The 13145-nt window shown below is 47.7% G+C and overlaps 1 protein-coding gene across 2 annotated transcripts in view; it reads left to right on the forward strand.

Annotated features, from left to right (window-relative positions):
• Positions 1–13145, forward strand: part of inpp5e (inositol polyphosphate-5-phosphatase E) — a 32293-nt gene that overhangs the window by 5478 nt on the left and 13670 nt on the right. For both annotated transcript variants that reach the window (XM_080212482.1, XM_080212483.1), the window contains 3 exons: positions 8165–8311; positions 11090–12158; positions 12828–12951. In XM_080212482.1, the coding sequence (XP_080068608.1) occupies positions 11326–12158; positions 12828–12951 (957 nt within the window). In that variant the 5' untranslated portion in view covers positions 8165–8311; positions 11090–11325. The remainder of the gene's footprint in view (positions 1–8164; positions 8312–11089; positions 12159–12827; positions 12952–13145) is intronic.

Below are 13145 nucleotides of genomic sequence, written 5' to 3' on the forward strand. Positions count from 1 at the left end.
GAATGTGCAAACTCTGCATACACAGTGACTCAAGCGGGAATTGAACCCAGGTCCCTAGCACTGTGAGACAGCAGTGCTAACCATTGTGCTGCCCCAAGTTAGAGGTATGTAAGGTAGAAGATGGGAGGCTGGGCCAGGTGGGTATTGCCAGTGTCAGCATTGGTGAGAGTCAGTCTCCCAGTCACTGGGTGAGGATCAGTCTCCCTGACACTGGGCGTGGATCAGTCTCCCAGACAGTGGGTGAGGATCTGTCTCCCAGACACTGGGTGAGAGTCAGTCTCCTGGTCACTGGGTGAGGATCAGTCTCCTGGTCACTGAGTGAGGATCAGTCTCCCAGACACTGGGTGAGGATCAGTCTCCCGGTCACTGGGTGAGAGTCAGTCTCCTGGTCACTGGGTGAGGATCAGTCTCCCAGACACTGGGTGAGAGTCAGTCTCCCAGACACTGGGTGAGGATCAGTCTCCTGGTCACTGGGTGAGGATCAGTCTCCTGGTCACTGGGTGAGGATCAGTCTCCTGGTCACTGGGTGAGAGTCAGTCTCCCAGACACTGGGTGAGAGTCAGTCTCTCAGACACTGGGTGAGGATCAGTCTCCCGGTCACTGGGTGAGGATCAGTCTCTCACATGGTGATTTGAGCAGGGTTCTGTGTTTGCACTCATTAAACGCTCCATTGTTGTACACATTAAGAAGTAAAGAGACAGGTTGTGTTTGCAAGCCTGCTGTGCAGTCATTAATAATGACCCATCATCATCTTGTACGTTCCACGATCATTTTACAGGAACTGTGTTTAGATTCAGTTTAATTTCCAATATTTTTCCGAATGTTGTCAAGTGAAGATTGTCAACCTTGCCTATTTAAACACCGACACTCAGTTTGGGTTCTACCAGCCCCACTCAGCTCCAGATTCCAGCACAGCCTTGGTTCAAACAACTCCAGGGGTGGGGTCAGAGTGACTGTGCTTAACATCAAGGTGGTCTTTAACCCGAACATTAAACAAAGGAACCCTAGCAAATCTGGAGTCAATGGAAATTGGTGGGGCCGGGGGGGTGTACTCTGCGCAGGTTGGAGTCATACCTGACACAAAGGAAGATGGTTGTGGTGATTGTGGGTCAATCATCTCAGCTCCAGGTCATCACTGCAGGAGTTCCTCAGGGTAGTGTCCTAGACGCAACCATCTTCAGCTGCTTCATCAATGACCTTGCGCCCATCATAAGGTCAGAAGTGGGGATGTTTGCTGATGTTCAGCACCATTTGCAACTCCTCAGATACTGAAGCACTCGGTGTCCAAACACAGCAAGACCTGGACAATATCCAGGCTTGGGCTGACAAGTGGCAAATAACATTCACGTCACACAAGCACCAGGCAAAAACCATCTCCAACAAGAGAGAATCCAAACATACCCCCTTGATGTTTAATGGCTTTACCTTTCTGAATCTCCTACTATCAACATCCTGGGGATTAATATTGACCAGAAACTGAACTGGATTAGCCATGTGAATACTGTAGCTAGTCTGGCTTTTCAGGGAAGTTTCAGATTTCCACTTCCCTTTGTGTGAAGAATTGCTTCCTGATGTCACCCCTAACACAGGCTGGTTCTAAATTTAAGGTTCTTTGTTCTTGATTTCCTCAGCAGAGGAAATAGTTTATCTGTATTTGCTATGTCAGATCTCATCCCCAGACACTGGCCAATATTGAGCGGGGGAACAGATTATTTCATTCTGAACACAGCGCTGAGTAGCCAAGTTCAAACAAAACTCTCCTCCAGTCACATTTCAAAAATGAGTTGACGCTTGGTTCCACCGTGAATAGTTCAGAGTCGATGCTGGGTGGAATTTAACCAGATGATGATCTGGGGCTAACTGAGCAGGTTACCCTTGGTAACCGCAGTGGTGGGAGTCATGTTCCTGTGCTTTGTGGTGGCTTCATGTTGTAATGAGCTCCAACTGGAAAGCTGATCTGAGCTGGGTTATAAAGTGAAAGGAGGTGTGGACAGGGCAGAGTTACCACAGCTGTGTAGGGTTCACATCAACCTGCTATCAGCAACAGAAGGGAACTCATTTTTAAAATCTGATTGATCTGAACAGCTCTCCTGGGAGTTCAGTACGCTGTGCTTGAGGCAAGCAAGGTAAAGTGCTGTGTTTGACCAACTCTCTCTATCTCTCTGCACTTCCTAATGAGCTGACAGGTCTTCATCCTTCTCATATGATGTTAGACAGCGAGCAGTTGCAGGCGGTCTGACCTGGTAACAGTCATGCAGGCAGGCGGATGGACAGATAAACACACAAACATATATACACATCTTCATTCACTGTGACACACTTTGGGATGTGCTGAAGCTGTGAAAGATGCTGTAGAAATGAGTCAGTCTCCCTCTGTAAAGTATCAACTAAAACCCATAGAGACCATTTAGCCCATTGTGCCTTTGATAGCTCTTTGAAAGATCGAATTAATCCCACGAATTAATCTCCTGCTCTGAGAGTGTTTTTCCGCTTCAGGTTTGCTGATGGTACAAAGCTAGGTGGAAACGTAAGCTGTGATTAGGACACAAAGTGACTGCAGAGAGTGAGTGGGTAACAAGGCGGTAGATGGATTATAATGTGAGGAAATGTGCAGTCGTAAGAATAGAAAAGAAGAATGCTTTTTAAAAGGTGAAACTTGTAGATGTTTAAATGTTGATGTTTGGAGAGACTTTAGCATGCAAGTGCAGCAGCCAGTTAGAACAAAGAAAAATACAGCACAGGAACAGGCCCTTCGGCCCTTCAAGCCTGTGCCAATCATGATGCTCTAAACTAAAAAAAACCTTCTGCCCTTACTTGATCCATATCCCTCTATTCCCTCCCTATTCATGTACATAAGAACATAAGAAATAGGAGCAGGAGTAGGCCATCCAGCCCTTTGAGCCTGCCCCGCCATTCAATAAGATCATGGCTGATCTGTCGTGTCTCAGTTCCACATTCCCGCCCTCTCCCTATAACCCTTAATCCCCTCTCTTATCAAAAACCCATCAAGCCGCGTCTTAAAAATATTTAGCGAGGCAGCCTCCACCACCTCAACGGGCAGAGAATTCCAGAGATTCACCACCCTTTGAGTGAAGAAGTTCCTCCTCAACTCCGTTCTAAACCGCCCCCCCTTTATCTTGAGGCTGTGCCCCCTAGTCCTATTATCCTTTTTGAGCGGGAAGAGCCTCTCCACCTCTATCCTATCCATCCCATTCATCATCTTATAGGTCTCAATGAGATCTCCCCTCATTCTACTAAACTCTAACGAGTACAAGCCTAGTTTATTCAGCCTCTCCTCATAGCTCAACCCCCTCAACTCCGGTATCAGCCTAGTAAACCTCCTCTGCACTCCCTCCAAGGCCAAAATATCCTTGCGTAAGTACGGCGACCAAAACTGCACACAGTACTCCAGCTGCGGCCTCACCAATGCCCTATACAGCTGCAGCAAGACCTCCCTACTTTTATATTCAATCCCCCTCGCTATGAAGGCCAGCATCCCATTAGCCTTCCTGACCACCTGCTGCACCTGCAGGCTGGGTTTTTGCGACTCATGCACAAGGACCCCGAGGTCCCTCTGCACCGTCGCCTGCTGCAGTTTTTCGCCCCGTAAGTAATAGTCCTTCCTACCATTCTTCCTACCAAAGTGGACCACCTCGCACTTGCCAACATTAAATTCCATTTGCCATTTCCTGGCCCATTCACCCAGCCTATCTAGATCCTTCTGCAGACTCTCCACACCCTCCGCGCAATTTGCCGTTCCACCAATCTTGGTGTCATCAGCAAATTTTGACACCCTACACTCGGTTCCCTCCTCCAGATCATCTATATAAATGGTAAATAGCTGAGGCCCCAGCACTGACCCCTGGGGCACTCCACTAGTCACCAACTGCCAATCCGAATAGCACCCATTAACCCCCACTCTCTGCCTCCTATTTGACAACCAATCCTCTATCCACGCTAACACCCTACCCCCAACTCCATGCCCCCTTACCTTCTGCAATAACCGCTTGTGAGGTACCTTGTCAAACGCCTTCTGAAAATCAAGAAAGACCACATCCACCGGCTCTCCTCTATCCACCGCCCTAGACACATCCTCATAGAACTCCAATAAATTTGTCAGACACGACTTCCCCTTAACGAAACCGTGCTGCGTCTGCTCTATCAAGCAATTCCCCACAAGATGCCTCGCTATTTCCTCCTTGATGACGGATTCTAACATTTTTCCTACAACAGACGTTAAACTAACCGGCCTATAATTCCCCGCCTTTTGCCTGGCACCCTTCTTAAACAACGGCATAACATTAGCCGTTTTCCAATCTTCCGGCACTTCCCCGGAATCCAGCGACGTCTGGAAAATAACCACCAAGGCATCCACTATCACCTCCGCCATTTCTTTCAGAACCCTCAGATGCATTCCATCCGGTCCTGGGGACTTGTCCACAATCAGTCCCTCCAGTCTGTCGAGCACCGCCTCTCTAGTAACAATAATGTCATTGAGACCCTCCAGTCCTACCACCTTTCCATCGCTAACACACGGCAAATTATTCACGTCTTCCTCCGTGAAGACCGAAACAAAAAAGTTATTCAAGACCTCAGCCATTTCCCCATCCCCTACCACTAAGTCCCCCCCTCATCCTCTAAGGGTCCAACGTTCACCCTAGCCAGCCTCTTCCTTTTTATATATTTATAAAAACTCTTGCTATCCTTTTTTATATTAAGCGCTAGCCCAGCTTCATAGTTACCCATCCAGATGTCTATTAAATGTTGCTAATGTGCCTGCTTCCTCCACCGCCTCCGGCAGCGCATTCCAGACACCCATCACTCTCTACATGAAAAACTACCCCCGCACATCTCCCTTAAACTTTCCCCTCTCACCTTGAACCTGTGCTCCCTTGTAATTGACGCTTCCATCCTGGGAAAAAGCCTCTGACTATCCACCCTGTCTGTGCCTCTCATAATTTTATAGACCTCTATCGGGTCTCCCCTCAGCCTCCGTCTTTCCAGTGAAAACAATCCTAGTTTATTCAACCACTCCTCCTAGCCAACACCCTTGAGACCAGGCAACATCCTGGTGAACCTTCTTCACACCCTCGCCGAAGCTCCCATGTCCTGGTAGTGTGGCGTCCAGAACTGCACGCAATACTCCAAATGCAGCCTAACCAAGGTGTTATATAGCTGCAATATGATTTCTCAATTCATGTACTCAATGCCCTGGCCAATGGAAGCAAGCATGCCATACGCCTTCTTAATCACCTTGGCCACATTTAGGGAATTGTGGACCTGCACGCCCAGATCCCTCTGTATGTTAATGTTCCTAAGGGTTCTGCCATTTACAATTAAATTTGATCCTTCAAAACGCATCACCTCACGTTTGTCCGGATTAAACTCCATCTGCCATTTTTGTGCCCAAGTCTCCAATCTATCTCTATCCTGTTGTATCTCTGACAATCCCCGGCATTATCAGCAATTCCAACAATCTTTGTGTCCTCCACAGAATTACTAGTCAGACCACCCACGTTTTCCTCCAGATCATTTATATATCCTACAAACAGCAGAGGTCCCAGCACTGATCCCTGTGGAACACCACTAGCTATAGATCTCCATTCTGAAAAGTATCCTTCCACTACTACTCTCTGTCTTCTATAACCAAGCCAATTCTATATCCATCTAGCCAGCCCACCCCGAATCCCATCTGATTTTAGTTTTTGTAACAGTCTGCCATGTGGGACCTTGTCAAATGCCTTACTGAGTCCATATAAACTACATATAAACTATTAGGAAGCCTTTATTTCAAGGGGGTTGGACTACCAAAGTAAAGAAATCTGCTATAGTTATCAATGGCTTTGGTAGGAGAAATATGTTCACTCAAAGGGTTGTGAATCTTTGGGATTCTCTGCCCCAGAGGGTTGTGATGCTCCATAGTTAAATATATTTAAGGCTGAGAGAGAGGTTTTTGTTCTCTCAGGGAATTAGGAATATTCGGAGCAGGCGGCAAAGTGGCATCAGAACCCAAGCTCAGCCATGATCATTTTGGATGGTGAAGCAGGCTCGATGGGCCAAATGGTCTCCTGCTCCTGTTTCTTGTGCCCTTCAGTGTTTATCCAATTCCCTTTTGAAAGTTCCTGTTGAATCTGCTTCCACCACCCTTTCAGGCAGCACCTTCCAGATCACAACTCGCTGCATTTACAAAAAAGCAAATCTCTCTTTAAACTTGTCTGCAGCAAGGTCTCCTCAGTTTTTGTTATTTGTTCCTAGAATGTGGGTGTTGCAGACAAGGCCAGATTTATTGCTCAGCTCTTGAGAAGGTGAGTCACTTTCTTGATTGGGCGCAGTCCATGTGGTGAAGGTATTAAGAACCATTGAACATTACAGCACAGAAACAGGCCTTTTGGCCCTACTTGTCTGTGCCAAACCATTTTTCTGCCTAGTCCCACTGACCTGCACTGGACCATATCCCTCCACACCCCTCTCATCCATGTACCTGTCCAAATTTTTCTTAAATGTTAAACGTGAGCTTGCATTTACCACTACATCTGGCAGCTCATTCCACTCTCTGTGTGAAGACCCCCCCCCCCACCCACAATATTCCCTTTAAACATTTCCCCCTTCATCCTTATAGAACCATAGAACACTACAGCATTTGGGAGAGAGTTCCAGGATTTGACCCAGCGATGGTGAAAGAAGGATGATGGGGGACTTACAGGTGGTAGTGTCCCAGGTATCTGCTGCCCTTCTCCTGGATGGTAGTGGTCATGGGTTTGGAAGATGCTGCCATGGGGACATAGCTTTAAATTAAGGGGTGGTAATTATAGGACGGATGTCAGAGGTAGGTTCTTTACCCAGATTGTACAGAACGTTAGTTAGGCTGCATTTAGAGTACTGCATCCAGTTCTGGTCGCCTTACTACCGGAAGGATGTGGAGACTCTGGAGAGAGTGCAGAGGAGGTTTACCAGGATGTTGCCTGGTATGGAAGGACCGGGGTATGAGGAAAGATTGAAGAAATTGGGGCTCTTTTCCCTTGAAAGATGGCGACTGAGGGGGATCTAATAGAGGTATATAAGATTATGAAGGGTATGGATAGAGTAAACAGAGGTAAGCTATTTCCTATGATAGAGACACATAGGACAAGGGGCCATGGACTTAAGGTGAGGTGGGAGAGGTACAACACAGATATTAGAGGGAGGTTTTTCACACAGAGGGTAGTGGGGGTATGGAATGCTCTGCCAAGTAAGGTGGTGGAGGCAAACACGCTAGAGTCATTTAAGAGTAACTTAGACAGGCACATGAGCGGGTTGGAGATGGATGGACATAGGAGATTGTTTTAAATAAGGGTCATTAGCATTGGGGCATCCCTGGTAAGGTAAATGGATATGGTACAATAATAATTTTTTTTTTCCTTTTCATTCACAGGTTTTAAGTCTGTCCGCTTTGTGTCCAACGAGGGGCATACACGCGATGGGTCATACTTGGGCTGCTCCTGGTTGTTCGAGATTGGCCTAGTGCTTCATGTTGCTAGTGTGTGCCCAAACTGGACCAGATACTGGGCAAGATGACAGCTCAGTGACTATCGCTGGTTGCTGTGCAGACACATGGATTTGGGTCGGTGTCTGTGGGAGTTTGCGCATTCTCCCCGTGCTTGCATGGGTTTTCTCCGGGTGCTCCGGTTTCCTCCCACACCCCAAAGATGTGCTGTTAGGCTGATTGGCAGTAATAAATTGAGCGTAAATCAGTTTCCCTCAATCTGGATGGCCATAAAACATTAGACAAGGGTCGTGGGTGGAGAGGGGGACTGGTGGTGTTGAGATGGCGGCGCGGGCTCGTTGGGCTGAAGGGCCTGTTTCCCGGGCTGTTTTTGTTCTTTGTTCTTTGGTAGTAAGGGCGTGGAATGCCCTGCCTGCAGCAGTTGTGGACTCGCCAACTTTAAGGGCATTCAAATAGTCAGTGGATAGGCATATGGATAACATTGGAATAGTTTAGGTTAGAGGATCATTAGATTGGTTCCACTGGTTGGCGCAACATTGAGGGCCGAAGGGCCTGTACTGCGCTGTAATGTTCTATGCTCTATGGTGATTCGCTTCAGTGCATCTTGTAGAGATTTCCCCTCTGATTCTTTTTTGCATCAGTCTCCTTGAATCCTGATTAATCTTCTCTCTTTTTCTACAGACACCCTGTGATCCTGAAACAGCTGAGACCAGAATCACAACGCACCAGTAACTTTCACAGTAATGTGGAAGGAGCTGTCTGGATGGGCATCCCTCTGTGATGGTTAGGTCTCCCTTCACCATGGATGTACCAGAAGGATGCCAAGAGGTGAGTCTAGGAGTTAGAGACAGTTCTTGTGGTGTTATTCGTGGCAGTAGGAGGGTGTGAAGTGGTGGGATAATGACGTGTTAAAGTGTGCGCAGCATATCTGACCCATCGGGAAGCTGAGGAGTCCCCGGAAGGCATTGAAAGCTGGGATTGTGTATCTCTAGTAAGAAGTCTCACAACACCAGGTTAAAGTCCAACAGGTTTATTTGGTACAAACGCCACTAGCTTTCGAAGCGCTGCTCCTTCATCAGGTGAGTAGGAGTTCTGTTCACAAACAGGGCGTATAAAGACACAAACTCAATTTACAAAATAATGGTTGGAATGCGAGTCTTTACAGGTAATCAAGTCTTAAAGGTACAGGCACTGTGAGTGGAGAGAGGGTCTACTCATATTGTCTGTATCTTTAAGACTTGATTACCTATAAAGACTCGCATTCCAATCATTATTCTGTAAATTGAGTTTGTGTCTTTATATGCCCTGTTTGTGAACAGAACTCCCACTCACCTGATGAAGGAGCAGCGCTTTGAAAGCTAGTGGTGTTTGTACCAAATAAACCTGTTGGACTTTAACCTGGTGTTGTGAGACTTCTTACTGTGTTTACCCCAGTCCAACACCAGCATCTCCACATCGTGTGTTTATCTCAGCAGGCAGAATTGGAATTGGAGCAATCTCTCACCAGAGGACTCGCACTGCCTCCTGGTGGCTGGCTGCTGAACTTTAGGTAGCAGACCTGAAAGTCAACCCCACGAACATCAAAGGAAATGCTCATTGATCTCTTGCCTGTTGATGACTACTTTCTTTGGAAAAGTTATGGCAACCTTGAAGAATTAAAATAAAAATGGGTCTTTTTCTGATTGGCAGGATGTGATGAGTGGTGTAGCACAGGGATCAGTGCCGGGCCTGCAACTGTTAACTGTTAATAGAAATGACTTGGATGAAGGAAGTGATGGGTGTTAAATTTGCTGATGACCCAAAAATAGGTAGGAAAGTAAATTATGAAGAAGACGTGAGGCTACAAAGGGATATGGATAGGTTAAGTGAGTGGCAAAGATCTGGCAAATGGAATATATGTGGGCAAATGTGAAATTATCCATTATGGCTAGAAGAATAAAGAAGGCACTAATTATATAAACGGTAAGAGATTGCAGACTTTGAGGATCTGAGGATGTCCCAGTGCATGAATTGCAAAAGACTTGTATGCAGGTACATCAAGTAATAAGGAAAGTTAATAGAACATTATTGTTTATTGTGAGGGGGAATTGATTACTCAAGAAGGGAGATTATGCTTCAGTTGTACAGTTGGTGAGACCACACCTGTACCTGTCCTGGGAGTGTTTAATGGGGACAGTGTAGAGGGAGCTTTACTCTGTATCTAACCCCGTGCTGTACCTGTCCTGGGAGTGTTTGATGGGGGACAGTGTAGAGGGAGCTTTACTCTGTATCTAACCCCGTGCTGTATCTGTCCTGGGAGTGTTTGATGGGGGGACAGTGTAGAGGGAGCTTTACTCTGTATCTAACCCTGTGCTGTACCTGTCCTGGGAGTGTTTGATGGGGACAGTGTAGAGGGAGCTTTACTCTGTATCTAACCCCGTGCTGTACCTGTCCTGGGAGTTTTTGATGGGGACAGTGTAAGGGGCGGTTTGTGTCTGTAGTGTCCTTCTTTAAGGAAGGATGTAAATGTATTGGAAGCAGTTCAGAGAAAGTTTACTTGAATAATACTGAGAAATACCAGGAATGGGTGGGTTGTCTGATGAGGAAAGGTTGGACAGGCTAGACTTGTAACTGCTGGAGTTCGTAAGAGTAAGAGGTGAGCTGATTAAAACACACAGGATGCTGAGGGGTTATAACAGGGTGGATGTGGAGAGGATGTTTCCTCTTAATGAAGAATCTCGAACTCGGGGTCACTGTTTAAAAATAAAGGTCACCCCTTTAAGATAAGGATGAATCAACATTGTTTCTCAGAGGGTCTTGAGTTTTGGAACTCCCTCAAAAGTCAGTCGAAGCAGAGTTTTTGACTGTTTTGAAGGCAGAATGAGATGGATGCTTGATTGACAAGGGCGGGGGGGGCGGTGAAAGGTAATTGGGGGTGGGTGGGAGGTTACACTCAAATCAGCCGTGATGTTATTGAATGGCAGAGCAGGTTCCAAGGACCTGCTCCTTGTTCATATTTATGATTAATCTGGTGCCGATCTCTTCATGTCTTATTGCTGCGTTCCCAGCGTTCGGCAGGTTTTGTATTGTCTCCCTGGGTCAGAATGTTTGTAAATTCATTGATGGGATGTGAACATTGCTGACGAGGCTCATCCCAGTTACCCTGGAGCAGGTGATGGGTGAGCTGTCACCTTGAATACAATTCAGTTCACCCACCCCTGAGCCATTGCTATTGTTCTGTACTCTGGCAAAGAAAGCACATTTCATTTCCTTAGGAACACAGACGGGTTCTGTGACAATCCAGTGCTTTCCTAATCACCATTACTGACGCTAGGTTTTTATTCCAGATTTGTTGAAATAACTGAATTTAAATTTCTCCAGTGGCTGTGGTGGGATTTGAACCTGTGTATCGAGATCATTACTCCAGGCCTCTGGATGACTCGTGCAGTAACAACCATTCCACCACCGTAGCCCAATGTCCTGGGAATTATTCACTCAGGTGTTGACCACAGTCCAGAGGAAGTGCCAGTGCCAAATCAGGAAGCTGCTCTTAACGCTTCAGGTGTTTGAATTTAATGATGTTTATTCTGGGTTTCCTCCTTTACAGTTTTGATGGTTTTATTGCAGGCGCTGCCTTATGGTCTCCCCACTGGAGCTTTGAGACATCAGTCAGGGCCTATTCCACCTCTTTACATTGCTTTTTCTCTGTGAAACTGAGAGGATGAGGCAGTTTGCTCGGTGGGTCAATAGCGATGGGAACTGGACGCTTTTAAGGCTTTTTCCAACCTGCGACAGGAGTTAAAGACGGGTGACTGTCGGCTGCACACGTTTCCCTCGCCACCTGACGCGGCAGTTAGCCAAGAATGAGTGATCAGACCAATTTGCCGGCCCGCAGTGTGAGGAACCTGGCCTCCGGTGCAGGCACCAGACAGCAGAAAGGCCACAAGGCTGGAAGAGACCAATTGAGGAACCAGGAGGAGACCCCACTATTCCTCAGCGACACTTGGAAGTATCCTCCTGAGGAGCTCGGCCATGGGATCCAAGGGCTGGAGGCGCCATTGGTGCCAAGACCACCGACAAAACCCAAGTCATCCCGACAGGGTAAGCTGCAGCGCCTACACTCAGTGGAAAGCAGAGTGGCTGGCCGCAGAACAACGGGCAGGAGCAGCGAGGATAGCTCGTCTGAACCGGTGGACACTGACTCCTCCTGTGGTTCCCTGTATGGTGCTGATCTCTCGGGCTCCCCCTGTCTCCAGGGCAGGTCCATCGTGGCTCCCCAGAGGCCCGTGCCCAGCAGTAGCAGCAGCAGTAGCAGCTTGCGAGAATGTGACACCAGCGAGTCAGCCGGCAGCACAGCAGAATATTGCAACGGCCCAACCCGCCCAGATTCCCAGACCAGGGATGACCACCTTGATGCTAAAACAGTGCCCTCAGCCAATTGGAAGCTGCCTCCTGTGGTGCCCAGCAAACCCCTCCCCCCAATGGTCATTAACCTGGACTCTCAGGCATTAAGGACCAGTAATCGCATCGACCCGGACTTTGCGGATTACATGCACGTGACTCAGAAGGGGCAGTTAAGCCAGAACAACGATCTCCTCACCCTGTCCCATGGCTGTGAAGACAACCGATCCTCATTCTCCATGAGTTCTTCAAGTAGTGTCCTGTTTCCTGTCCGTTCAGAGGATCTTCGGAACAGGTAAGAGAGTGACTGAGACTTAATGTGTTTAATCCTCTTAGCTGTGCAGGATCCAGTGTGTCAGCGTTAGTTCAGTGAGAATCTCTTGCCTCTGACTCACAGCAGAATGCTGGGGCCCAGCCTCCTCTGCCTGCCCCCAGTCCCTGCCCCTGCCCCCTGCTCCCTGCTCCCTGCCCCTGCTACCCTGAAGTCCTGACCTAAATATCCACTTGTCTCCCTCAGTGATGGTGTTCACACGCGCAGACAGCGTGGGGCTGTCTGGTCCTGGGCCTTGTGCTACTGTTCTTCCTGAGACTGTCTCTATTCAAGGTGACTGCTAATCTTTGATTCCATTCCTCCTACAGTGCGATGTTGGAAGTGGCTGGTTACTCTCATACTGCAGGACACCAACCCAGGTTGTGATAATTGAATGTAGATTTTATTTATTTTTCCAGTTGCAGAGTGGCAGGAAGATTGAGGGAACTGCATTTATTGGGCATCTGGGAAGCGGGTGGGAGGTGAATGTGTGAGGGGCACTAAAATCAAACAGAGAAGTCTTTTAAAGGAGGAAAGATGTAGAATAGAATTCTAGCAGCTGAGGGGAGCAGGAGGGACTGAAAAAGGTGAGACAGAAGCTGCAGCAATCTTGGCGCTGTGTGGGGACTTTAAGATGTAGTTGTGTCTTTACAGGAGTTATCTGGAGGGTAGTCTCCTGGCCAGTGGAGCTCTGCTGGGAGCCAGTGAATTGGATCGTTACTTTCCTGACCGAAGAGTCCGGATATTTATCACCACCTGGAACATGCAAGGCCAGAAGGTGAGTAGGAATCCAGATCTTCCGGCAAGAGTAATCATCACCCTGACTTGATGCCACCTTGGGTAAGGTTGGTCAGTCTGGTTACTGATCTGGTCATCAAGGCATAGGGTCTATGTACTGAGGTCTCCCTGTGCCACCCATCCCACCACTGAGTTGCTGAGCTGTATGGGTCACACCATCCAGGTTTGATCTCG

The sequence above is a fragment of the Carcharhinus amblyrhynchos genome, chromosome 25 (assembly GCF_965287045.1).
Source record: "Carcharhinus amblyrhynchos chromosome 25, sCarAmb.v2.hapA, whole genome shotgun sequence".
NCBI lineage: Eukaryota > Metazoa > Chordata > Chondrichthyes > Carcharhiniformes > Carcharhinidae > Carcharhinus > Carcharhinus amblyrhynchos.